This window comes from Pristiophorus japonicus, chromosome 13, assembly GCF_044704955.1.
Source record: "Pristiophorus japonicus isolate sPriJap1 chromosome 13, sPriJap1.hap1, whole genome shotgun sequence".
Classification (NCBI taxonomy): Eukaryota; Metazoa; Chordata; class Chondrichthyes; family Pristiophoridae; genus Pristiophorus; species Pristiophorus japonicus.
The window spans coordinates 118,874,518-118,900,933 of record NC_091989.1 but is presented as its reverse complement, the minus strand read 5'-3'; the positions used below and the strand labels follow the sequence as shown (position 1 = coordinate 118,900,933).

Here is a 26,416-nt window from a genome sequence, read left to right as displayed (position 1 = left end):
CTAAGAATGTGAAAGAATGAAGAGAATAAGTGGGAGGCAGATTGTGCTAAAGGTCACGTGCAAGTCCCAGATGGAGTATATGGGAAGCAGAGCAAAATTAACAAGACTGTTACAATTATGGATATTGCTAGAAGCATACTGCAACAAACCACAGGACCTGGCCAGCCACTTGAATCTTCATTTCAGCATGCCAATTGTATGCTCAATCCTAATACATAAATGGATATGCGCCTCATTGTAACACACCTCTGCTGGTATCAAGATCCAAGGGAGTTTTGCATAACTCTCATCACCAAATAGTTACCCCACACCTTTCTCTTGAATTTGGAAGAGAGTGGGGACAATAGCTAACACTGGATAAAGGAGTTGTGGCAGCTCTGACATACTTGGCATTAACATGTAGAAGTTTTCCTAAACACATTCAAGTACAATTTTTTTTCTGTTGATAAGATGGTGAGTTATTAGTCAGCTCATACACCATATTTGCAGTTGATAATCCCAAATACTCGAGGAAAGCCTGTGATTCTATAAAAATTGATTGCCCCTTCATTACAGGAGTGGATTCTTAGATGAAAATCCTGTAATTTAGGATAATGTCATCCCATTCTAAATTTGCATGGCTGCACTATTGGAGAAGGGGCTGTGAGGGCTCCTCTTCCAGTCCTTACTTACCCTGGAATTTTTAACATAGCGCAAATGGAGAAGATCTGGGGTCCATCCAAATCACTGTCACCCCACCAGAACTTTGGGGTAAAAAAATTACAGATATACTATTTTTTGTAGCACTTTTATTGTAACTTTACCTCGTTATGCATTCTAAATGTGTTTTGCTCTGATTTAAACAGTGCCGTTTAACAAACTGGAGACTATTTCATTTTGAACTCTATTACAAAATGACTTTTAAAAAAAACAGACAGGGCACTAAAAGAATGGTTCTGTAGATTTTTCAATTTTTTTAAATATTCAGCACTAGAAATCTATAGAAAGTAGCTAATGCAAATATTATGTAATAGAAAGTGTGTATTCTACAACTGCAAATGGCATCTAGCCCTCAGCCATGCAGTCAATTTATGTACCTGTCCAGCTTTGATAGGGATCACTTAAGGATCAGCTTGAAATATGGGATAGAAACTGAAGATTTTGCAGAGATATTATTTACACTGTGATGGTGCAATAAGTCAAGTGCACTAATGTGTTAACCCAAGAGACACAATTATGTTGGTACAAAGACAACATCTGTGATCTGATGTTTATTTAAGTAATACATAAAACAATTACAGAGAAGAATAGGTATTGTAGAATCACATCATGCAAAGTCTTCTCTTGTTAAAAAAATACTGCATAATTTTGTTCCATCCTGGAAGTAATACAAGCAGCAAATGGCTTGTCTTTCTTAACAAAAGTTTTAAGTCACATCACATGTTTTCACATTCTGTATTTTCACACTCCAAAGCCCTTGGCATTTGTGGTTTTAACTCAAATTTGTTATTAATCAAATATTACAATTTCAAATTTAAAGAATTAAATTTGATCTTGGTATATTTAGATTTCTAAATTATCTTGCAGGTTTGAAAGTAATATTAATGATACATAATGCAGAACAGGTCATTTTGCCATTTGCCCCAGTACATATTTTGCACAAATAAGAGTCTTTCAAGAAGAAGAATCAAGGCTTTAGCTTCCTCTGCAAGTTTTGTTGCAACAGATATAAAGAAAGCACTAACCTACAGGATATTGCAATTATGCAGGTTATGCATCATTAACTATTTGACTAGTACTAATTCTTGCAATGTTGATGGCTACAATGACTATCACAAAAACACACTTCATGATGAATTCATAACATTGGTGCTCAAAGCATAAATGATATTTTAATATATATACACATACACACACACACACACAATCAAATGTATAGCCAGTATACATAATAGAAGACCACAGTAATAGCAAATAGGTTCCAAATGCTGTTGTTTTTTGTTGTATATTCTATGTTTGATTTAATTTTATACTGGTAGGCTACAGTTTCTAAAAGCTAACAAAGCTTTGATTTTTTTATCAGTTTCACAGGATAGAAGTTTGTCAATAGGTGACATCAAGCAGCAATGGAACACAGATCTGGGCTTTGTTGGTGCAACACATCTAATCTCAGATATTCATTAAACAAACATGTTTAGGCATAATAAAATAATGCAGATGCAAACTGTTTGAAGGTCAAAGGATAGTGTATTGGGTGGGGATCATTTTAACAAGGAATATTCCCTCTTCAGCGTATCCTGAATAGGTGTTGAGAATTCTTCCTAACTGGTAAAAGAAATTCCCAGTCTAACACAATTGTACATAGAGAGAATAACACATTTCTAAAAATAGTTATTCAACAGACTATTCAGAGAAATAGGCTCATCTATTGGCAAGTTCAAAAGTCCTTTTTTATTCATAGGTCTATTGCATCTATACCCCAATTTCTTCAGAAGGTTGATAAAGATTGAAATATAACTTTCGCAAACAGCCCAGATTTTTACAATAATTTAGATTGCACCATCAAAATTGTTCAGTGAAATTTATATTGGATTCCATTGCTATGAATGCCATTTTGCAAGCTCTCTTCCCCTAAAAAAGGATCATGTAGGAGTTTAATGCTTTTCAAAGTAGCAACTCATGGGGATGCAGCACATTTAACCCACATTTAAGCTACAGTAAAATAGACAACAATATTCTTAAAAAAAGAAATCTCAATAATTGGAATTTGGGATCATGTTGAACATTTCTGCATAATAATTACTGACTAAAATAAAATTCAGCTATACTTGTACAGTTAGCATTTTTTTATACAAAATGCCCTAGCGTTAAATCCTTGGGAGTAATTATCACCTTCACCATTGATCGGAATCAATGGGATGAAAATTGGCGGTGGGGGGAGGTGGGGGAAGGGTTCTATTCAGGGCAGAAGATTTGTTCCACCAGATCATTCATTACCCAGGCGTTGAAGGTGAAAATTACCCCCTTTCTTCCCCTCCCACTTATCTCACTATTCCCAGCAAAGTCGACTCTGTTCACTTGTCACCAAATGAGCAACTAATACATTGAGAATTATGAAAACAACTGATTATTTTGGAGGAGAAATTAATCACAATATTTAGATTTTTTTCCCCATACTGCTCTATTTTTGCAAAGCCTTTGGTAAGACTTTCTTAAATAGGAACATCCTGTAGAAAATTAAATCACTTAATGATGTTGGTAAAGTATAGAACAAGATATACATAACCATAGTCCTTCTTCCAGTGTAATATCTCGGTTTTGGATTTGTTGAGAGGATAGCATCTGTGATACTTTCAATCACTGGGCTAATGTCCTCTTTGGCAGTAGTGACCTGTTTCAAGAATAGGTCTTTTGTCTCCAGCATATACTCTTCTCCATAGTCCTGAAGCAGTTCTGAAGAAACACTTTTTAGGAGATGGTGGGCTTGCTGTTCCCAGTATTCAGTATTACACGCCGAAGCTGAAAGATAGACACAAGGATGGTTGGTTAACGGTGTGAACCAACAATAAAAAGTATGCTTTTTATTACAAGAAAAAAATACTGCGAAAGTATGGCAGAGATATCAAATAAATATTTTGGATCAGTCGATACAAACGGTGGTGGAAGTGAGAATTTATTTGTACTAGAGCAAAATATGGAACAATTATTAGAGATGGCTGTAGAAAAGGAATTGATTTGAATAAATTAGCAGAACTCAAGTTAGACAAGTCATAGGGGCCCGATGGCATGCTCCAGAGGCTGAAAAAAAACAGAAGGGAGATAGCATAGGCTCTGGCCAAAATTCTTCAAGCCTTCCTAAATATGCAAAGGGCTGGGAACTGGCCAATATAATGCTTTTATCCAAGGGGTGGGGGAGGGAAGAGAAGAATAAACCAGTAACTACTGGCACCAAAAATAAATGACTTGGAGGCAAAATTATTTCTATAAGTTAGCCTAGATCAAGAATTATGTAGTGTTATGAATCATGAATAAAATGGCTGTCACAAAATGTGCCCATATATTTCATGAATATACATAGTTGGCTCTGTTCATAATTCTTACACAACAGGCATTGATCGTTAGCTTTATAAAAATAATTCTAATTCTCTGCTGCTGTTTACAACAAGGGCACAATGCCACACACGGTCATGGAGATGATTTACATCTATTTGTTTTTTTTAAAAAAGCAAACAGGCAAATTAAACAATAAAATATTTTATATTTGCCTTTCGAAGGGCCTTGAGTTTGGCGTATACATTAAGGTTCAGAAATACCAAGATTATGGGTCAAATGACTTATGCTGTGATGAAAGTCACACCATAATTTGCTGGACTTTACGCTGCCCCAGGGACCCTCACCAGCACACTGCCCCATAGAGACCCTCACCAACACACTGCTGCATCGAGACCCTCACCAGCACACTGCTCCATCGAGACCCTCACCAGCACACTGCTCCATCGAGACCCTCACCAGCACACTGCTCCATAGAGATCCTCACCAGCACACTGTCCATAGAGACCCTCACCAGCACACTGCTCCATCGAGACCCTCACCAGCACACTGCTCCATAGAGATCCTCACCAGCACACTGCTCCATCGAGACCCTCACCAGCACACTGCTCCATAGAGATCCTCACCAGCACACTGCTCCATCGACACCCTCACCAGCACACTGCTCCATAGAGATCCTCACCAGCACACTGCTCCATAGAGACCCTCACCAGCACACTGCTCCATCGAGACCCTCACCAGCACACTGCTCCATAGAGATCCTCACCAGCACACTGCTCCATCGTGACCCTCACCAGCACACTGCTCTATAGAGATCCTCACCAGCACACTGCTCCAACGAGACCCTCACCAGCACACTGCTCCATAGAGATCCTCACCAGCACACTGCTCCATAGAGATCCTCACCAGCACACTGCCCCATAGAGACCCTCACCAGCACACTGCTCCATAGAGATCCTCACCAGCACACTGCTCCATCGAGACCCTCACCAGCACACTGCTCCATAGAGACCCTCACCAGCACACTGCTCCATAGAGACCCTCACCAGCACACTGCTCCATCGTGACCCTCACCAGCACACTGCTCCATCGAGACCCTCACCAGCACACTGCTCCATAGAGATCCTCACCAGCACACTGCTCCATCGAGACCCTCACCAGCACACTGCTCCATAGAGATCCTCACCAGCACACTGCTCCATCGAGACCCTCACCAGCACACTGCTCCATAGAGATCCTCACCAGCACACTGCTCCATCGAGACCCTCACCAGCACACTGCTCCATAGAGACCCTCACCAGCACACTGCTCCATAGAGATCCTCACCAGCACACTGCTCCATCGAGACCCTCACCAGCACACTGCTCCATAGAGACCCTCACCAGCACACTGCTCCATCGAGACCCTCATCAGCACACTGCTCCATCGAGACCCTCACCAGCACACTGCTCCATAGAGATCCTCACCAGCACACTGCTCCATAGAGACCCTCACCAGCACACTGCTCCATCGAGACCCTCACCAGCACACTGCGCCATAGAGACCCTCACCAGCACACTGCTCCATCGAGACCCTCACCAGCACACTGCCCCATAGAGACCCTCACCAGCACACTGCTCCATCGAGACCCTCACCAGCACACTGCCCCATAGAGACCCTCACCAGCACACTGCCCCATTGAGACCCTCACCAGCACACTGCCCCATAGAGACCCACATCAGCATACGGACCCCCAGAGACCCTCACCAGCATGCTGACCCCACAGAGACCCTCACCAGCACATTGCCTCACAGAGACCCTCGCCAGCACAATGCCCCATAGAGACCTTCACCAGCGCACTGCCTAGAGATTCTCACCAGCGCGCTGCCCACAGTTTGCCGTCCACTGAAAATCACCTCAGATTTTCTGATCAGCCACCCATTGTGTGCCAGATGGCAACGGATCTTGGACGCTTTACCCCACCGTGTGCACCATGTGTCCTAACTTCCCAAATGGGGTCTCAATGGGTGATGCTCCTGCTGATGGGTTAATAATGTCATGTATGTAGACCATGTATACTAACTGTATAGTCACATAAGGTGTGCCACCAGAAGGCACTGCGGTGGGAGACCTGAGGGTCACCTGCATAGGTGTGCAGGACCCAGTATAAAAGGCTGCCCACCATGCTTGTGCCTCACTCTGGAGTTACAATAAATGGGACTAAGGTCACAACAGCTCAAGTACAATACTAGACCTCGTGGAGTCATTCATAAGAGTATTAAAGAGATAACAAATAACCCCTCAAATAAAGGAGCATTTATATATTTTTTTAAACTATTACACCCTACTAACAATTAAATATCATAATTATTTTGACATTTCCTTTCTACATTGCTTCAAATAAGTGATGCCTACACATTGCCGCATGTGCTTTAACAGTGGATGTGACAGCCCTTCCCACCAGACACAAAGAACGCACCATTCGGACAGGCAAATGAATACTCTGAGGAGAGCTATTACTGCCCTCTCCTGCTGCTCGTGTGAGTGGGTTATGACAACAGCTACTGATTTGCAGCTTTAATGGAAAAATTGGTCAAATTCCAAACTGCAATCCCAAAATAGTGATAAAAATCCTGGAATCCTGTGTAGTAAAAACAGAATGTGACTTACAATAAATGATTTACAGTGACTGAATGAGAGTCTTTTGCATCAGTAAAAGATGGCAAACTCACCAGAACAGTGACTTACTGGTTTTGCGTACACGAGTAGAATCTTCAACACAACTTAAAATTGATTTTGGAACAGTGTGAACTGCTGTCGGCCTCCAGGTGTTATTTCATATGTGAGTGATTGTTTTGGCCTACATAAAATCTATTATGTACATTGTGCCTTACTAAGAAGCGTACCTCATGGGATCTGGCATCGAAAGATCATTTAAATGAATAGAACCATGTACGTGTATGCATAACAAAGCCATGGGCATCTTGTACCTGGATAGGTCCAATAAGTGCACTTACATTGGGGTGCTCTTTAATCACTGGCTCAGTGCTTAAGAGTTATTCAAATGGAAAAGTATTATAAAGTTGTAAATTTCTCCAGGCATTCCAGTTTGGCAGCTGCGCCTCTAGATGCGAGTCAGTACCAGGACTTCAAAATGCCCGCCTGCCCTGGTGATAACTGCTCATCCCAAATCACAGGGATGGGAGCATTTGCATAAAAGGGATAGGTACCCATTCCAATTTGCCTCCTACTGAGGCAAACACCCTGTGGGGGTGGAGGTGGGGGGGGGGGGGAATTACCGGTATTTCAGAGCGGTCATGGCATATTATACAAAGAGAAAAAGGTTTGGCATCAACTTGCTCCTAGAATGATTTGCTGTTTTCCTAATGGTGATTGATGCAGAGAGCTACTTCGGACTCCAATTATGGCTGTGTCCTCGTGCAATACATCCGTTGAATGCATGCAGAGTGGAACTTACAGGACGTCGGGGCAGACTATCTTCCGAACAGTTCTACTCCCAAATGAGATGTGGGTATGTGTCCCCTTCTCCTCACCCTGCCCCCCAACAAACTCTTACCCTCTCGCCCAGAATATGCCAATTCCTTGCCCAAGTTGGGTCACAATTTCTAGGCTATTATACACACAAGAAATTGCTAAATATTCTAAAGTTGTAAATTATGTTAAATTTATGAGCAGAAAAATTGAGGAAGCCACAATGGATTATCAATTTCAAGTTTCTGGATATAACGGGAAGTACGTTATTCAAGATTTCCGGTTTACTTTTTCTTCCCTCCCGTTCCTAAAGTTGCTGACTGGTGCAAGAAGCCCTTCAGTACCATGCCCAATTGGCTATTCTTCATGTGGGAGCCTGTATAGTGAGCTTTGGAAGGCAAGTTAATGGTCAGCGGCATCATAGCCAAACTCAACATTGTCCGCATTCACGATCCAAAAAAAAATCATCTTTACAGCAGAAGTTACTAAGATAGCAGCAGCAGACCTGACAAATTGCCCCTCCAAAGCCCTTGGGTACAGAGGCCAATTATAGCGCTCATTGCAGCAGCCGAGATAAGCACAGATCAGGGATCAAATCTTGGACCTAGGAATCCTGGAGCCTGCTCTGCTGTTCAATTAGATCTTGGCTGATCTGCGCCTCAACTCCATTTATCTGCTTTAGCTCCATATCCCTGGATACTCTTACCGAACAAAAATCTATCAATCTCTGTCTTGAAAGCACCCACCATCTACTACCCTTTGTGTTAAAAAGTTCCTGCTAACTGAGCCAATCAGTGAGCAAGCTTACCACCCAATTTAAAAAAAAAGAGAAACCCAACCTGAAGGATTGAAAAGGATAAGGAAATGTAAATTAGGAAGTTGTGATTTGATGATGTAATGTATTGTCACATGGTTTGGCATGATGCTCAGTTCATTCTGGCCTAATAAAGCAAACACATGGACTAGCAGCTCATCGTGTCTCTGTCCTTCATTTATTCTACTCATATATATTACACTTTGGCAGCGAGGATGGATCCCAAAGCCATTTTTAGCGATCATGGAAGGACACTGTGTTCAACCTTCGAGTGGACAAGTTTAAGGTGAATTTGTGACACCTAAACTGAATTTTTGTGATGTTTGGCTGATTGGTCAAATCAAATCGCATGGGGTAGCCTTGAGGAGGAATTCATAGAATGCATACGGGATTGTTTCTTAGAACAATTTGTTACAGAACCTACAAGGGAGCAAGCTATCTTAGATCTGGTCCTGTGTAATGAGACAGGAACAATAAACGATCTCCTAGTAAAAGATCCTCTCGGAATGAGTGATCACAGTATGGTTGAATTTGTAATACAGATTGAGGGTGAGGAAGTAGTGTCTCAAACAAGCATACTATGCTTCAACAAAGGGGACTACAGTGGGATGAGGGCAGAGTTGGCTAAAGTAGACTGGGAACACAGACTAAATGGTGGCACAATTGAGGAACAGTGGAGGACTTTTAAGGAGCTCTTTCATAGTGCTCAACAAAAATATATTCCAGTGAAAAAGAAGGGCGGTAAGAGAAGGGATAACCAGCCGTGGATAACCAAGGAAATAAAGGAGAGTATCAAATTAAAAATCAATGCGTATAAGGTGGCCAAGGTTAGTGGGAAACTAGAAGATTGGGAAAATTTTAAACGACAGCAAAGAATGACTAAGAAAGCAATAAAGAAAGGAAAGATAGATTACGAAAGTAAACTTGCGCAAAACATAAAAACAGATAGTAAAAGCTTTTACCAATATATAAAACGGAAGGGAGTGACTAAAGTAAATGTTGGTCCCTTAGAAGATGAGAAGGGGGATTTAATAATGGGAAATGTGGAAATGGCTGAGATCTTAAACAATTATTTTGCTTCTGTCTTCACAGTGGAAGACACAAAAACCATGCCAAAAATTGCTGGTCACGGGAATGTGGGAAGGGAGGACCTTGAGACAATCACTATCACTAGGGAGGTAGTGCTGGACAAGCTAATGGGACTCAAGGTAGACAAGTCCCCTGGTCCTGATGAAATGCATCCCAGGGTATTAAAAGAGATGGCGGAAGTTATAGCAGATGCATTCGTTATAATCTACCAAAATTCTCTGAACTCTGGGGAGGTACCAGCGGATTGGAAAGCAGCTAATGTAACGCCTCTGTTTAAAAAAAGGGGCAGACAAAAGGCAGGTAACTATAGGCTGGTTAGTTTAACATCTGTAGTGGGGAAAATGCTTGAAGCTATCATTAAGGAAGAAATAGCGGGACATCTAGATAGGAATAGTGCAATCAAGTAGACGCAACATGGATTCATGAAGGGGAAATCATGTTTAACTAATTTACTGGAATTCTTTGAGGATATAACGAGCATGGTGGATAGAGATAGAGGTGTACCGATGGATGTGGTGTATTTGGATTTCCAAAAGGCATTCGATAAGGTGCCACACAAAAGGTTACTGCAGAAGATAAAGGTACGCGGAGTCAGATGAAATATATTAGCATGGGTAGAGAATTGGCTAACTAACAGAAAGCAGAGAGTCGGGATAAATGAGTCCTTTTCAGGTTGGCAATCGGTGGTTAGTGGTGTGCCACAGGGATTGGTGCTGGGACCACAACTGTTTACAATATACATAGATAACCTGGAAGAGGGGACAGAGTGTAGTGCAACAAAATTTGCAGATGACACAAAGATTAGTGGGAAAGCGGGTTGTGTAGAGGACACAGAGAAGCTGCAAAGAGATTTAGATAGGTTAAGCGATGGAATACAATGGCAGATGGAATACAATGTCGGAAAAAATGAGGTCATCCACCTTGGAAAAAAAACAGTAAAAGGGAATATTATTTGAATGGGGAGAAATTACAACATGCTGCAGTGCAGAGGGACCTGGGGATCCTTGTGCATGAATCCCAAAAGGTTAGTTTGCAGGTGCAGCAGGTAATCAAGAAGGCGAATGGAATGTTGGCCTTCATTGCGAGAGGGATGGAGTACAAAAGCAGGGAGGTCCTGCTGCAACTCTACAGGGTATAGGTGAGGCCGTACCTGGAGTACTGCGTGCAGTTTTGGTCACCTTATTTAAGGAAGGATATACTAGCTTTGGAGGGGGTACAGAGACGATTCACTAGGCTGATTCCGGAGATGAGGGGGTTACCTTATGATGATAGATTGAGTAGACTGAGTCTTTACTCGTTGGAGTTCAGAAGGATGAGGGGTGATCTTATAGAAACATTTAAAATAATGAAAGGGATAGACAAGATAGAGGCAGAGAGGTTGTTTCCCCTGGTCGGGGAGACTAGAACTAGGGGGCACAGCCTCAAAATACGGGGGAGCCAATTTAAAACTGAGTTGAGAAGGAATTTCTTCTCCCAGAGGGTTGTGAATCTCTGGAATTCTCTGCCCAGGGAAGCTGTTGAGGCTAGCTCATTGAATGTATTCAAATCACAGATAGATAGATTTTTAACCAATAAGGGAATTAAGGGTTATGGGGAACAGGCGGGTAAGTGGAGCGGAGTCCACGGCCAGATCAGCCACGATCTTGTTGAGTGGCGGAGCAGGCTCGAGGGGCTAGATGGCCTAATCCTATTCCTAATTCTTATGTTCTTATGTTCTTTACTTGTAATGCTCATGCAGAATCAGTGCTTCGCCTTCGCGTGTATGTATACACAGCAACAGCGGCGTTGATTCTCAGGTAGCGAGCTGAGTCACTGTTCCATGGGATCAGGATAATCACGGCCGCACCTATGGGATTCATTGGAATTCTCAGCATGTAGGAGCTCATGAACCATTCAGTTCTTGCATTGAGCGCATGGAGATTTCTTTTGGGGGGGGGGGCGAAAAGAAGCAGATGAGAATGTTCAAGCTCAAAATAAAAGTATTTGTGTACGGAAGAAAGCAATATTTCTAACGGAGAGCAGTTCAGATGTCTACGGCACACTAACAAACCTATTCGCGACAGGGAAAGCGAAGGATGTATCATTTGAAGACAGACAGTCAAGAAACCCGAGGACCATTTTGACCCAAAGCCATTAGAAATAGCAGAGAGCTGCAAGTTTAGTGCCAGAAACCAAAAACAAAAGTGAAGCCATGAGGGAGTACATTGTAGCATTTAAGAACCTGTCTTTATATTGTAACTAGTATATTTGTGGACTTGAATTTATTCTGTACAGCCACCAGAGGGCTCATTCCCCAGAGTCTCAAGGGATCCCATAATCCCTTGGGAGCACAGGTATTTAAGAAGGCTTCACAGGTTGGAGAGGCACCCTGGAGACCGGCAATAAAAGACTATAGTCACACTTTACTTTGAGCTCAGAGTGTTCAGTCTGACTCTTTCTCCATACACAACAACTGGCGATGAGATACAAATAGCGAACCCAAAGATGCAGAGAACAGTGGGCATCCTGGAGAAATTTTCGGAGGGAGATGATTGGGAAACTTTTGTGGAGCGACTCGAGCAATACTTCATGGCTAATGAGCTAGATGGGAAAGAGAGCACTGCCAAAAGTAGAACGATCCTCCTCACCATCTGTAGGACTCCAACATATGGCGTCATGAAGAATCTGCTCACTCCAGCAAAACCCACGGAGAAATCATATGTCTATTTGTGCACACTGGTCCGAGAGCAGTTGAACCCGAAGGAAAGCGTTCTAATGGCGAGGTACTGGTTCTACACCTACAAAAGGTCTGAAGGCCAGGAAGTGGCGAGTTATGTCACCGAGCTGAGACGCCTTGCAGGACATTGCGGATTTGAAGAATATTTGGAGCACATGCTCAAAGACTTTTTTGTACTTGGCATTGGCCACGAAACCATACTTCGCAAGCTTTTCACTGTAGAGACCCCAACCTTGAGCAAGGCCATAGCGATAGCCCAGGTGACAATATGAAGCAAATTTCTCAGCACACAAGTGCTGCTACAAGTACTGTGAACAAAGTGACATTGTTTTCAAATCGTAACGTACAGGGCAGGTCACACATACCTGCAGCTACACGTCCGTAGATGTCTCAGAGTCCACCATCAAGGGTGATGAATGCAAGGCCATTAACACCTTGTTGCTGCTGCACGGGTTATCATCGTTTCCATTCATGCCGATTCAAAGGATACATTTGCAAGGGCTGTGGAACAATGGGGCACCTCCAATGAGTGTGCAGGCGAGCTGCTAAGCCTGTTAAACCTGCAAACCACCATGTTGCAGAGGAGGACAGATCCACGGAAGATCACTACGAACCAGAGCCTCAGATAGAGGAGGCAGAGGTACATGGGGTGCACACATTCACTACGAATTGTTCCCCGATAATGCTGAACGTTGAACTAAATGGACTCCTGGTATCAATGGAGCTGGACACGGGCGCGAGCCAGTCCATCATGGGCAAAAATATTTTCGAAAGGTTGTGGTGCAACAAGGCCTCAAGGCCAGTTTGCACGAGACTAAGAACTTACACTAAACAACTGATTCCTGTAATCGGCAATGCTACAATAAAGGTCTCCTACGATGGAGCGGTGCACAAGCTACCACTCTGGGTGGTTCCGGGCGATGGTCCCACGCTGCTCGGCAGGAGCTGGCTGGGAAAGATACGCTGGAACTGGGACGATGTCCGAGCGCTATCGCCCACTGACGACACTTCGTGTGCCCAGGTCTTAAACAAATTTCCTTCGCTGTTCGAACCAGGCATGGGAACTTCCAAGGAGTTCCACCTAATTCTGGGGGTGCGACCCATCCATCACAAGGCGAGAGCAATACCGTACATGATGAGAGAAAGGGTAGAGATTGAGCTAGACCGGCTGCAACGAGAGGGCATCATTTCACCGATCGAGTTCAGCGAGTGGGCCAGTCCTATAGTCCCAGTCCTCAAGGGAGACGGCACCGTCAGAATCTGTGGTGATTACAAAGTAACTATCAATTGTTTCTCCCTGCAGGACCAATACCCACTACCAAAAGCTGACGACCTCTTTGCAACGCTGGCGGGAGGAAAGACGTTCACGAAGCTGGATCTGACTTCAGCCTACATGATGCAGGAACTGGAAGAATCATCGAAGGCCCTCACCTGCATCAACACACACGAAGTTCCTTTTGTTTATAACAGATGCCCGTTTGGAATCCGATCAGCGGCAGCGATATTCCAGAGAAACATGGAAAGCTTACTGAAGTCGGTCCCGCACACTGTGGTCTTCCAGGGCGACATCTTGGTCACAGGTCGGAGCACCTGCAGAACCTGGAGGAGGTTTTTAGTCAACTCAACCGCATGGAGCTCAGGTTAAAACGCTCCAAGTGTGTTTTCCTGGCACCTGAAGTGGAATTCCTGGGAAGGAGGATTGCGGTAGACGGCATCAGGCCCACCAACGCGAAGACGGAGGCAATCGAGAATGCACCGAGGCCACAGAATGTGACGGAACTGCCGTTGTTCTGGGACTCTTGAACTACTTTGGTAACTTCTTACCGGGTCTCAGCACCCTGCTAGAACCACTACATGTCTTACTACGCAAAGGGGGTGAATGGGTTTGGGGCAAAAGCCAAGAAAATGCCTTTATATGCTCAAACAAATTGCTTGTGCTGTATGATCCATATAAGCGTTTGGTACTAGCACGTGATGTGTCGTCATATGGCGTCGGGTGTGTATTGCAACAAGCTAATGATTTCGGGAAACTGCAACCGGTTGCTTATGCATTCAGGAGTCTGCCTAAGGCCTTGAGAGCCTGCAGCATGATTGAAAAAGAAGCGTTAGCGTGCGTCTATGGCGTAAAGAAAATGCATCAATACCTGTTTGGGCTAAAATTCGAATTGGAAACTGACCATAAGCCACTTATATCCTTGTTTTCCTAGAGTAAAAGGGATAAATACCAATGCATCGGCCCACATCCAGTGATGGGTGCTCACGTTGCCCACATACAACTATGCCATCCGCCACAGGCCAGGCACAGAAAACTGTGCCGATGCTCTCAGTAGGCTGCCATTGCCTACCACGGAGATGGAAATGGCGCAGCCCGCAGATCTAGCCATGGTTATGAAAGCATTTGAGAGTGAGCAATCACCAGTCACTGTCCAGCAGATCAAAACCTGGACAAGCCAGGACCCCTTATTATCTCTAGTCAAAAGCTGTGTGCTTCACGGGAGCTGGTCCAGTGTCCCAGTGGAAATGCAGGAAGAGATAAAACAGTTCCAGCGGCACAAAGATGAAATGTCTATACAGGCAGACTGCCTTCTGTGGGGCAATCGAGTAGTGGTCCCCAAGAAGGGCAGAGACACCTTCATCAATGACCTCCACAGTACCCACCCAGGCATCGTAATGATGAAAGCGCTAGCCAGATCCCACGTGTGGTGGCGCGGTATCGATGCGGACTTAGAGTCCTGCGTTCACAGATGTAATACATGCTTGCAGTTAAACAATGTACCCAGGGAGGCGCCGCTAGGTTTATGGTCTTGGCCCTCCAAACCGTGGTCTAGGGTACATGTCGACTATGCAGGCCTGTTCTTGGGTAAAATATTCCTTGTGGTTGTAGACACGTACTCCAAGTGGATTGACTGTGAGATAATGTCAGCTAGCACGTCCGCTGCCACCACTGAAAGCCTGCGGGCCAGTTTGCCACACACGGCTTACCCGATGTCCTGGTGAGCGACAACAGGCCATATTTTACCAGGGCAGAGTTCAAAGAATTCCTGACCCGTAATGGGATTAAACATGTCACATGTGCTCCGTTTAAACCAGCGTCCAGAGAGAGCAGTGCAAACCCATCTAGCAAGGTTTGAAGAGGGTAACTGAAGGCTCACTGCAGACTCGCCTATCCCGAGTCCTGCTTAGCTACCGCACAAGACCACATTCACTCCTTGGTGATGTGTGCATTTATACTGTATAGTAAGGACGAGACTCATACTTGAGAGAAGGTCACTCTGTGACCAGTTACCTTTATTACCAAGACCTCAAGTGATGAAGGTGGGTGGAGCTTCCCCTTTTATACCTGAAAGTCCAGGTTAGGAGTGTCTCCCACAAGTTCACCCCCTTGTGGTCAATGTTCTCAAGCTGTACAACTTAGGTCAGCTTATACATGGGTTACAATGATAGTTGAATACATGACAATTGGGATCCCACCTGCTGAACTGCTCATGAAAAGAGCACTTAAGACAAGGCTCTCGTTAGTTCACCCTGATCTACATGAGCAGGTAGAGGGTTTCAACAAAGTGCATAACATGATAGCGCAAATGTGTCACGCGCGATTGAAGTCAATGATCCTGTATATTTATTAAATTATGGACAAGGTCCCAAGTGGCTTCCCAGCACTGTCGTGGCCAAAGAGGGGAGCAGGGTGTTTCGGGTCAAACTTTCAAATGGACTCAATCACCGGAAACACTTAGACCAAATCAAACTCAGAGTCACGGACTATCCTGAGCAACCCACCTTGGATTCTACCTTTTTTGATCCCCCAACACTCACACCAGTGGCAACCGACACCACGGTTGACCACGAAGCAGAACCCATCATCCATAGCAGCCCTACAGGGCCCAACACACCAGGCAGCCCAGCAAGGCCAGCTGCACAGCGAGGGCCAAACAAATGATTCAATAACACCAGCTTTCACACCGAAACGATCAACCAGGGCAAGAAGGGCCCAAGATCGATTCACATTGTAAATAGTTACACTATTGACTTTGGGGGGGGGGGGGCGGGGAACGTTGTTATATATGTGGACTTGTATTTACTCTGTACAGCCACCAGAGGGCTCATTCCCCAGAGTCCCAAGGGATCCCATAATCACTTGGGAGCGCAGGTATTTTAGAAGGCTTCACAGGTTGGAGAGGCACTCTGGAGACCTGCAATAAAAGACTAAGATCACACTTTACTTTGAGCTCACAGTGTTCAGTCTGACTCTTTCTCCAAACACAACAGTAACTTTGGCACATTTTTGGATTGTGCGTTGCGAGACATGTGCGTGGACTGGTGGATGTGCGCACACAGTCCAAATAACTGAAAACTCCGAATCTAACTTTGGACATAGGGCAATCTAGATGGCGTCTGCTACGGAGCTCTGTCCAAATCAAGTGACGAGTGCAGCTGAGGTCTGCAGTCACAAAGCCACCGCCAAACCTAAAGCTGTGAGACCAAGGCAAAAGCACGTAAGTGAGAGCAGTTCAGTGAATTGTTATTGCTGCAATGGAAATCACTCACCACAATCCTGCCAAAACAGAAATGAAGTGTTTTTATTGCCAGAAGCAAGGCCATATTTCAACAGCTTGCAGAGCTAGATCTACAGCAAGAACCATTCTAGTGGCAATGCAAACAGCGACAACAAAAAAGAGGAGTTCAAAATATTGAAGTGAACACACCTGATAAAAAACTAGGCATCTACAGTATCTATGCCATTAGCAGCAACGCTAGCCATCGTGAGAAAAACTTCTGTACAAAACTTTCATCAACGAGCAATGTATTGGTGTATCGAGATGGCGGCAAACTGCTCTATCATGAGTATGGACACAGATGAGAGTAAGCTTAATCAAGTATTACTTACAAAAAGAGTACCATAGAGTTAAAAACCTACTCTGGAAAATTCCGAGACATGTGGACAAATGGAATGTACAGTTCAACACAATGGCCAGTCAGTAAATCTGTCTATTATTGTAGCGAGCTAAAACTAGCTCTCATGGGCAAAGACTGGTTGAGAAAGTTAAAACTAGACTGGAAAAATGTCTTCAGTATAGAAGCTTCAAAGAAGTGACTCGACACAATGCTGAACAAGTACAAAAGCATGTTCACAGACAGTTATGAGGACACCACTGGATATGATGCACATATCTGCATCAAGTCTAACGCAAAGCCTATGCATTGAAAAGTCAAGCGGAGGAAGAACTAGCGAAGCTCAAAGAGGACGGAGTGCTAGTCAAAACTGACAAGTGAATGGGCTATCCAGATTGTGGTAGTGCCCAAAGCAGACAAACTGTACGTTTGTGCGGTGACTACAAAGCAGCCAACGATGAGCAGTACCTGTTACCTACATCGCAAAATTTGTTTGCAGCACTCTCTGGGTCAAAGGTGATCTGTTACACGCTTACACTCAGCTAAATGTTAACAAAGAGAGAGTCAACAGTATCTCACCAACACACACAAAGGGACTGTACATGTAAACCAAGCTATCGTATGGTGTAAAGTCCTACCCCAAAATCTTCTAGTCTATGATGGATAAGATTTTGCAAGGAATTCCAAATTGCTTATGCAATCAAGATGATATGGTGATTGTAACAAGCAACAAGGAAGAAAATCTAGAAGTGTTAGATATAGTGCTTCAAAGGTCAAATGCCCACAGTCTCAAATTAAAAAGGAGTAAATGCGTTTTTGTGCAGTCAGAGATTGCCTGAAAGTTGCTGCAAATAGCTTGCAACCAGTAAAGAAAAAGATTGATGCTGTCATCAATGCTCCAAAGCCACAAAACGTGTCTGAGTGAAGATCTTATCTTGGAATGGTCCAGTACTACGCGACCATGTTAGCTCCACTGCACGAGTTCCTCAAGAAAGATGTCCAGTGGAAGTGGATGAAAGCACAACAGGAATCTTACGACGCATGCAAGAGAAGTCTCTCTGGCGATGCTGTATTTGTGCACCACGACAGAGCATGAGCTCAAGTTAGCATTTGATGCTTCCAGCTATGGTGTGGGAGCTGTCATAAGCCACATAATAGATGATGGCAAAGAGAAAACAATCGCGTTTGCACCTCACAAAGAGCGAAAGAAACGACACGAAAAGGAAGCACTCGCCCGTGTTTGGAATCAAGAAATTCCAAAAGTTCCTGATAGGCAGAAAGTTTACCCTGATAACCAATCACAAACCGCTCCTAGCAATATTGGGGCACAAATGCAACATTGGGCAGTGTTGTTACAATATGACTACACGATTGAATATCGCATTTCAAAGCAAAACGCAATTGCAGATCCTTGTCCAGGTTATTACATGAGGACTCGTGTTGGGAGTGAAGGTGTGATTTTCACGCTAGGTGCAGATGACGAAGACTTTCCCGCGAATGTAACTGAGATTGCAGATAAGACTCAAAAGGACTCGGTACTGAAAAGAGTGTATAAAAATACCTTGAATGGATGAATTGATCAGTGTATGGACATAGAATTGAAACCACTCCATAACCGTCGTACTAAATTGTCCTGTGAGCGAGGATGTATCAAGTGGGGAAACAGAGTGGTGGTACCTAGTTCTTTGAGAGATAGAATTCTGGCTGAACTTCATATTGAACGTCCAAGGATCGTCATTATGAAACCAATTGTAAGAAACTTTGTTTACTGGCCTGGATTGGACAGTAATCTTGAATCGCTGGTCAGCAAATGCAGCTTTTGCCAAAATTGGAGAAACATACCACCCTGAACTCCACTACAATCCTGGCCAAGTAAACCTTTTCAGATAGTACATGTAAATTTCTGAGAGCGCGAACGATTATTTCCTGGTACTTGTAGAGAGTCACTCAAAGTGGATTGAAGTGAAACATAGGTTCTAACAAGTCAGAGATAGAAATAGGATCATCTTTGAGTTCGGAACTGTTGTGTATCTGTAAAGCATGCACTCCCATGTTCCACCACCTGGGAGCTCATCCCCTGAAGTCCCAAGGGATCCCAGCATCCCTTGGGAGCACTGTATATAAGCCGACCCCTAACGCCTGTTCCTCACTCTGGAGTGTCTTAATAAAGACTGAGGTCACTGTTACTTTAACCTCCCTGTGTGCAGTCTCATCTGTGTTAGGAACACAATAACTGGCGATGAGTATACGAATCCAACGCAAAGATGCAGCAAAATGTGGGCATCTTGGAGAAGTTTTCAGAGGGTGAGGACTAGGAAGCCTATGTCGAACAGCTAGACCAGTACTTTGTAGCCAACGAGCTGGACGGAGAAGGAAGTGCTGCAAAAAGGAGAGCAGTCCTCCTCACGGTCTGCGGGGCACCGACCTACAGCCTCATGAAGAATCTTCTGGCTCTGGTGAAACCCACAGATAAGTCGTATGAGGAGCTGTGTACACTGCTTCGGGAGCATCTTAACCCGAGGGAGAGCGTGCTGATGGCGAGGCATCTGTTCTACACGTGCCAGCGATCTGAAGGTCAGGAAGTGGCGAGCTATGTTGCCGAGCTAAGGCGACTTGCAAGACAATGTGAGTTTGATGGCTACCTGGAGCAAATGCTCAGAGACTTTTTTGTACTGGGCATTGGCCACGAGACCATCCTACAAAAACTGTTGACTGTAGCGACACTGACCCTCAATAAGGCCATTGCGATAGCATAGGCGTTTATGTCCACCAGTGATAACACCAAACAAATCTCTCAGCACACAAGTGCTAGCAATGTTCATAAATTAACTGGAACTGTGTTTGTGAGCAGAAATGTACAGGGCAGAAACCACGAGTCTGCAACTGCCAGCAGGCCTCAGGTGACCCAGATGACTCAGAGTCCGCAACAAAGGATGATGCAAGGCAATTCACACCTAGTTGGCGTTGTGGAGGCTTCCATTCAGCCTATTCATGCCACTTCAAAGGGTATGTTTGCAAGAGCTGGGGAACAATGGGGCACCTCCAACGAGCTTGCAGATGAGCTGTAAGCTCTGCAAAACCTGCTAACCACCACGTGGCAGAGGAAGATCGGTCCATGGTGGATCAAAGCAATTTCGAGCCTCAGAGGGAGGAGGCAAATGCTGAAGTACATGGGGTGCACACATTTGAGACAAAATGTCCACCTATAATGCTAAACATAAAATTGAATGGCTTACCCGTAGGCATGGAACTGGACACTGGCGCTAGTCAATCCATCATGAGTAAAAGAATGTTTGAGAGACTGTGGTGCAACAAGGCATTCAGATCAGCCCTGAGCCCCATCCACATGAAACTGAGAATGTACTCCAAAGAGCTTATCACTGTCCTGGGCAGCGCCATGGTCAAGGTCACCTACGATGGCATGGTGCACGAACTGCCACTCTGGATTGTCCCGGGCTATGGCCCCACACTGCATGGAAGGAGCTGGCTGGGCAAAATCCGCTGGAACTAGGATGACATCCGAGCGCTATCACATGTCGATGAGGCCTCATGTACCCAGGTTCTTAACAAATTTCCTTTCATTTTTGAGCCAGGCATTGGAAACTTTTCCGGGGTGAAGGTGCAGATCCACTTGGTCCCAGAGGCATGACCCATTCACCACAAGGCGCGAGCAGTATCTCACATGATGAGGGAGAGAGTGGAAATCGAGCAGGACAGGCTGCAACATGAGGTCATCATATCCCCAGTGGTATTCAGCGAGTGGGCCAGCCCGATTGTTCCAGTACTCAAAAGTGATGGCACAGTCAGGATTTGCGGCGATTATAAAGTAACTATTAATCGTTTCTCGCTTCAGGACCAATACCCGCTACCTAAGGCAGACGACCTATTTGCGACACTGGCAGGAGGCAAGACATTCACCAAGCTCGACCTGACTTCGGCCTACATGACGCAGGAGCTGGAGGAGTCTTCGAAGGGCCTCACCTGCATCAACACGCACAAGGGACTGTTCATCTACAACAGATGCCCATTTGGAATTCGGTCGACTGCAGCGATCTTCCAGTGAAACATGGAGAGTCTACTCAAGTCGGTACCACACACAGTGGTCTTTCAGGACGACATATTGGTCACGGGTCGGGACACCATCGAGCACCTACAAAACGTGGAGGAGGTCCTCCAGCGACTGGATCGCGTAGGGCTGCGGCTGAAGAGGTCGAAATACATCTTCATGGCAACAGAAATGGAGATTTTGGGGCAAAAGATCGCGGTGGACGGCATTCGGCCCACAAACGCCAAGACAGAGGCTATCAGGAATGCGCCCAGGCCACAGAACGTCACAGAGCTGCGGTCGTTCCTGGGACTCCTCAACTATTTTGGTAAATTCCTACCGGGGTTAAGCACCCTCTTAGAGCCCCTACATGTGTTATTGCGTAAAGGTGAGAACTGGGTATGGGGAAAAAAAAAACAAGTAATTGCTTTTAAGACGGCCAGAAACATTTTATGCTGCAACAAGCTGCTTGCATTGTATAACCCGTGTAAAAGACTTGTGCTAGCATGTGACGCATCGTCGTACGGAGTTGGGTGTGTATTACAACAAGCTAATGTTGTGGGGAAGTTGCAACCTGTCGCCAATGCTTCCAGGAGCTTGTCTAAGACCGAGAGGGCCTACAGCATGATTGAGAAAGAGGCATTAGCGTGTGTGTTCGGGGTAAAGAAAATGCATCAGTACCTGTTTGGCCTCAAATTTAAGCTGGAAACCGATCACAAGCCACTCATATCCCCGTTCGCTGAAAACAAGGGGATAAATACCAATGCCTCAGCCCGCATACAAAGGTGGACACTCGCGCTATCAGCATATAACTATACCATCCGCCACAGGCCAGGCACGGAGAACTATGCCAATGCTCTCAGTCAGCTAGCATTGCCCATCATGGGGGTGGAAATGGCGCAGCCCGTAAACTTGTTGATGGCGGCACAGCTCGCAGACTTGTTGATGGTCATGGAAGCGTTTGAAAATGATAAATCACCTGTCACGGCCCGCCAGTAGGACTTGGACCAGCCAAGATCCTCTGCTGTCCCTAGTAAAAACCTGTGTACTACATGGGAGCTGGGCCAGCATCCCCGTTGAAATGCAAGAGCTAATCAAGCCGTTCCAGCGGCGAAAGGACGAGCTGTCCATTCAGGCAGACTGCCTGTTGTGGGGTAACCGCGTCGTGCTACCAAAAAAGGGCAGGGAGATGTTCATCTCGGATCTCCACAGCACATTTTTTTTAGGAATGATGAAAGCGATAGCCAGATCCCACATGTGGTGGCCCGGTATCGACTCTGACTTAGAGTCCTGTATACGGCAATGCAGCGTGTGTGCTCAGTTGAGCAACGCGCCCAGAGAGACACCAGCTTTTTCGAGCCCAGAACACACACCCAAAGGATCATAGACATCACGCCGGACCAGGAAATCAAACCCATCACGCCCAACAGCCCAGCAAAGCCAGGCTCACCTAGCAGCCCTGCAGGGCCAACACCATACCAGCCCAGCGAGGGCACAGCCAACACACCAGAACAGACATTTGTACCGAGGCAGTCCACCAGTGAAAGGAAGGCTCCCGACCGCCTCACCTTGTAAATAGTTTTCACTTTGACTTTGGGTGGGGGGGTGGGGGGGTGATGTTGTGCATCTGTAAAGCATGCACTCCTGTGTTCCGCCACCAGGGAGCGCATCCCCTGAAGTCCCAAGGGATCCCAGCATCCCTTGGGAGCACTGTATATAAGCCGGCCCTAAGGCCTGTTCCTCACTCTGGAGTGTCTTAATAAAGACTGAGGTCACTGTTACGTTAACCTCCCTGTGTGCAGTCTCATCTGTGTTAGGAACACAATAGGAACCAAAACAAAACAGCCTGAAAATTGGTTCAAGACCAAACCCTTCTGTAAGTAGATGAGGAAAGCTCTGCAGAAATTATTAAAACTGAATTTGTAGTTCATTTTTTTTTAAAAAGCCAGGAATTTTTGTTATGTGATATATGCAATGCTGGGACCATAGTTTGTTGTACGAGAAGGGAATATACAAATTTTTTTGAAAGAGAGAAAGCAGTGTAATGTATCATCATCATCATCATAGGCAGTCCCTCGAAATCGAGGAAGACTTGCTTCCACTCTAAAAGTGAGTTTATAGGTGACTGAACAATCCAATACAGGAATAACAGTCTCTGTCACAGGTGGGACAGGTGTTGAAGGAAAGGGTGGGTGGGATTGGTTTGCCGCACGCTCCTTCCACTGCCTGCTCTTGTTTTCTGCATGCTCTTGGCGACGAGACTAGGAGGTGCTCACCGCCCTCCCGGAAGCTTTTCCTCCACTTCGGGCGGTCTTTGGCCAGGGACTCCCAGGGGTCGGTGGGGATATTGCATTTTGTCAAGGAGGCTTTGAGAGTGTCCTTGAAACGTTTCCTCTGCCCACCTGGGGCTCGCTTGCCGTGTAGGAGTTCCGACTAGAGCGCTTGCTTTGGGAGTCTCGTCAGGCATGCGAACAATGTGGCCTGCCCAACGGAACTGGTCGAGTGTGGTCAGTGCTTCGATGCTGGGGATGTTGGCCTGATCGAGGACGCTAACATTGGTGCGTCTGTCCTCCCAGGGGATTTGCAGGATCTTGCAGAGACATCGTTTATCACATGGTTTGGTATGAGCATACTCCGTTCGCTCTGGCCTAGTAAAGCAAGCACATGGACTAGCAACTCATCCTGTTGCTGACCTTCAATTTTTCTAACCACCTGTTATAGGTGACACCAAATGTAAAGAGCCCAATATTGAAGACATAAATACTGAGAAATGTAAAAAAATTGCACGGTTTTGATATCCTGAGAAAGAATGAGTTATAGTCTGAGGTTATGTGCACTGAATCTTCAAAATATCCTACTGTAATTGTTCTTACAACATACATAAAACACAGTCTAGGGAAGTCTAGATAAAATATTGTGCAGGATATTTTAAAGTATCAGGAAGCGCCAAGTAAAAGTTGCATTGTATCTATCTAAATGTGCATTGTGTTATCCAGGTCAATGTGTAAATAGAGGGTGTCGAATGGATACAGTGAGTTTCTTGACTAGTGGCTTGAGCGAGAGGACCACTGGCACACATGCTCACTGGTGAGATGTTCAGCCTATTCTGTGGGGCTCAGTGGTCACTGGAATCATAGCACGCTCTTCCAATTAATGTTGCACGGAGTTGCCAGCTGTCAAGTGATAGGCCACAGCTGTGCTCCAGCCTTCTGTTCACTTATCTGAATGATCACGAATGAGCACTGAACATTCCCACAGAATAAATTACAGCAACCATTAACTTCAGTGCAATTATTTATGATAGTTTTGCTTTGGTTGTTGAATGAAAATCATGGAGCATAGTGCCAAGCAAAATATCAACAACCTATTCTGCTGATAAGCCCCTCTTGCATTGTATAATTGGCCTGTGCATGAGCAGTCTGATCTTCAACACTTTGAGCATATCTAGAAGCATACGAAGTTAGATCCTGTTAAACTAACAAGTTAGATAGCATGCAGCATTTATTTGCGCAAAGGGTCATCGCCTCTGGAACAAACTGATAATATGGGTCCGAATTTTGCAGTCAGGGCATCGCCGCTGACCTAGAAAAAAGCTGCCCACAAAGATTTAGCAGCTCTCATGTGTCGATTTTGACATGACTTGAATCTAGCACCATCTGTGGTATCGAACAACAGTTGCAGGCAGGCTGATCAGCCAATCAGATTGAAGAATTCTGACAGACAACAAAGCAGGAAGTAAAAAGCAAGGATTATAATTCACATTTTAGGACATTATTTCACTTTCTGTACAAAGATTGGGACATACACACAAGACTAAAGTAAAAGCTGAAGTAGTAGCTTTAAATATATATATATTTTTCATTATTTTAAAATCATGGAATTTTTTAATGTTCTTCTGAAGGAACATTTGAAAAAATTAGTTTTTCAGGACCAGAGGCGCTATTCAGCAGTAATTATGACTTTGTATGCCATTAAAGTTATACTTCTTTCAATGATTTTTATAGCGAGAATAGTGCGTCCAAAGTTAAAGTTCACATTGATTCACTGATTCTGTGTTAATTGCATCTGTGAACACTGCAACAGCGCACCCTTGGAGGAGCAGGGCATCACTGATTTCCGGGTTTAATTGCAGATGCGAAAAGTTGCTGTCAGTTTTACACTGTAATGACGGCGAGCGCTGACAGTTTCACCATCATTACAACTGCAAATTCTGGGCCATGGAGTTACTTCAGTCCTGTGAAAGGGGACTTGACAAGTGCCTGAGAGAAAAAGACACGTCCAATCATAGGGGGTTTAGTTGATTTTCTGAGGAGTTTATCGGCAACTTTGATGTTCTGGAGCTCACTTCATTGCGGAGAGAGTCAGAACTTTTCTAGAGTTTTTCCTGAGTTGGCTGCAGATTTTATCGGGTGTTTTTCATTCTCTCCGGAAGATAGTTGGCAGGACTGATCCTAGAATCTCACAGCACTGAGTCCATTTGGCCCATCATGTCCATGTAGGTTTTTTGAATAAGGTATCCAATTAGTCCCTTTGCTCTTTGCCCATAGTCCTGAAAATTTTGCCTTTTTTATATATCCATTTCCCCTTTTGAAAGTTACTATGGAATCTGCTACCACAGCCCCTTCAGGAAGTACATTCTAGATCATAACTCGCTGCGATAAAAAAAAGTCTAATTTCTCTCCTGGTTCTTTTGCCAATTATTTTAAATCGGTGTTCTGATTACTGACCCTGCTCCCAGTTAATGTAAAGGTGGGCGGGGGAGGGTTAGGGGTTATGATGTGAAGGACTCATTAATCCGATGCAGGCAGATGGTTCTGGTGGCTGGCAACTGCAGCTTCCACCGCTCTCAAACTGCGACTGACGAAGTAAGGACTAAGTTTTTGTTTCTTTGCTACTTTAAGGCAAATAGTTGGTTAACACGTGCTACTTATAAGATCGCAATACCATTAGAAAATGCAAATCGTATATTTGTCCATGTTTAACAGTACCCCGAATATCCCTCCAAAAAATGAATGATGAACATTGTGACATTTTCTTTCTTCCAATGTGTGCTGATTTTGGATTATTAATGGAAGTGGGGCAGCATTCCACAGTCAAGTCAAAGATTATCACTGCAAATAATGGGGGCCCGAAGTACAACCCATGCTGGCTTTTGCCATTATGCAAAATAATACCTACCGGTTTTATAGAATTCAGGAAGTATGGTGCAAACTTTCACTCCCCAGTGACTCAACTCCAGGCGTAAAATGTTTGTGAATGAGGTGAGTGCTGCTTTCGAAGCTCCATAAGCCACTAAATAGGGGAATGGAATCTCTCCTGGAAGGAAACGGATGGTGAAAGATTAGTTACATTTTTATTAAAT

General features: G+C 44.7%; 1 protein-coding gene across 1 annotated transcript in view; it reads right to left on the bottom strand.

Moving 5' to 3' along the window:
• Positions 1-1,237: 1,237 nt before the first annotated feature.
• hsd11b2 (hydroxysteroid (11-beta) dehydrogenase 2) overlaps positions 1,238-26,416 on the bottom strand; it is a 74,211-nt gene continuing 49,032 nt past the window's right edge. Inside the window, exons 4-5 of the mRNA XM_070896913.1 lie at positions 26,233-26,370; positions 1,238-3,498 (exon numbers count right to left, since the gene is read on the bottom strand). Of these exons, the coding sequence (XP_070753014.1) occupies positions 3,161-3,498; positions 26,233-26,370 (476 nt within the window). The 3' untranslated portion in view covers positions 1,238-3,160. The remainder of the gene's footprint in view (positions 3,499-26,232; positions 26,371-26,416) is intronic.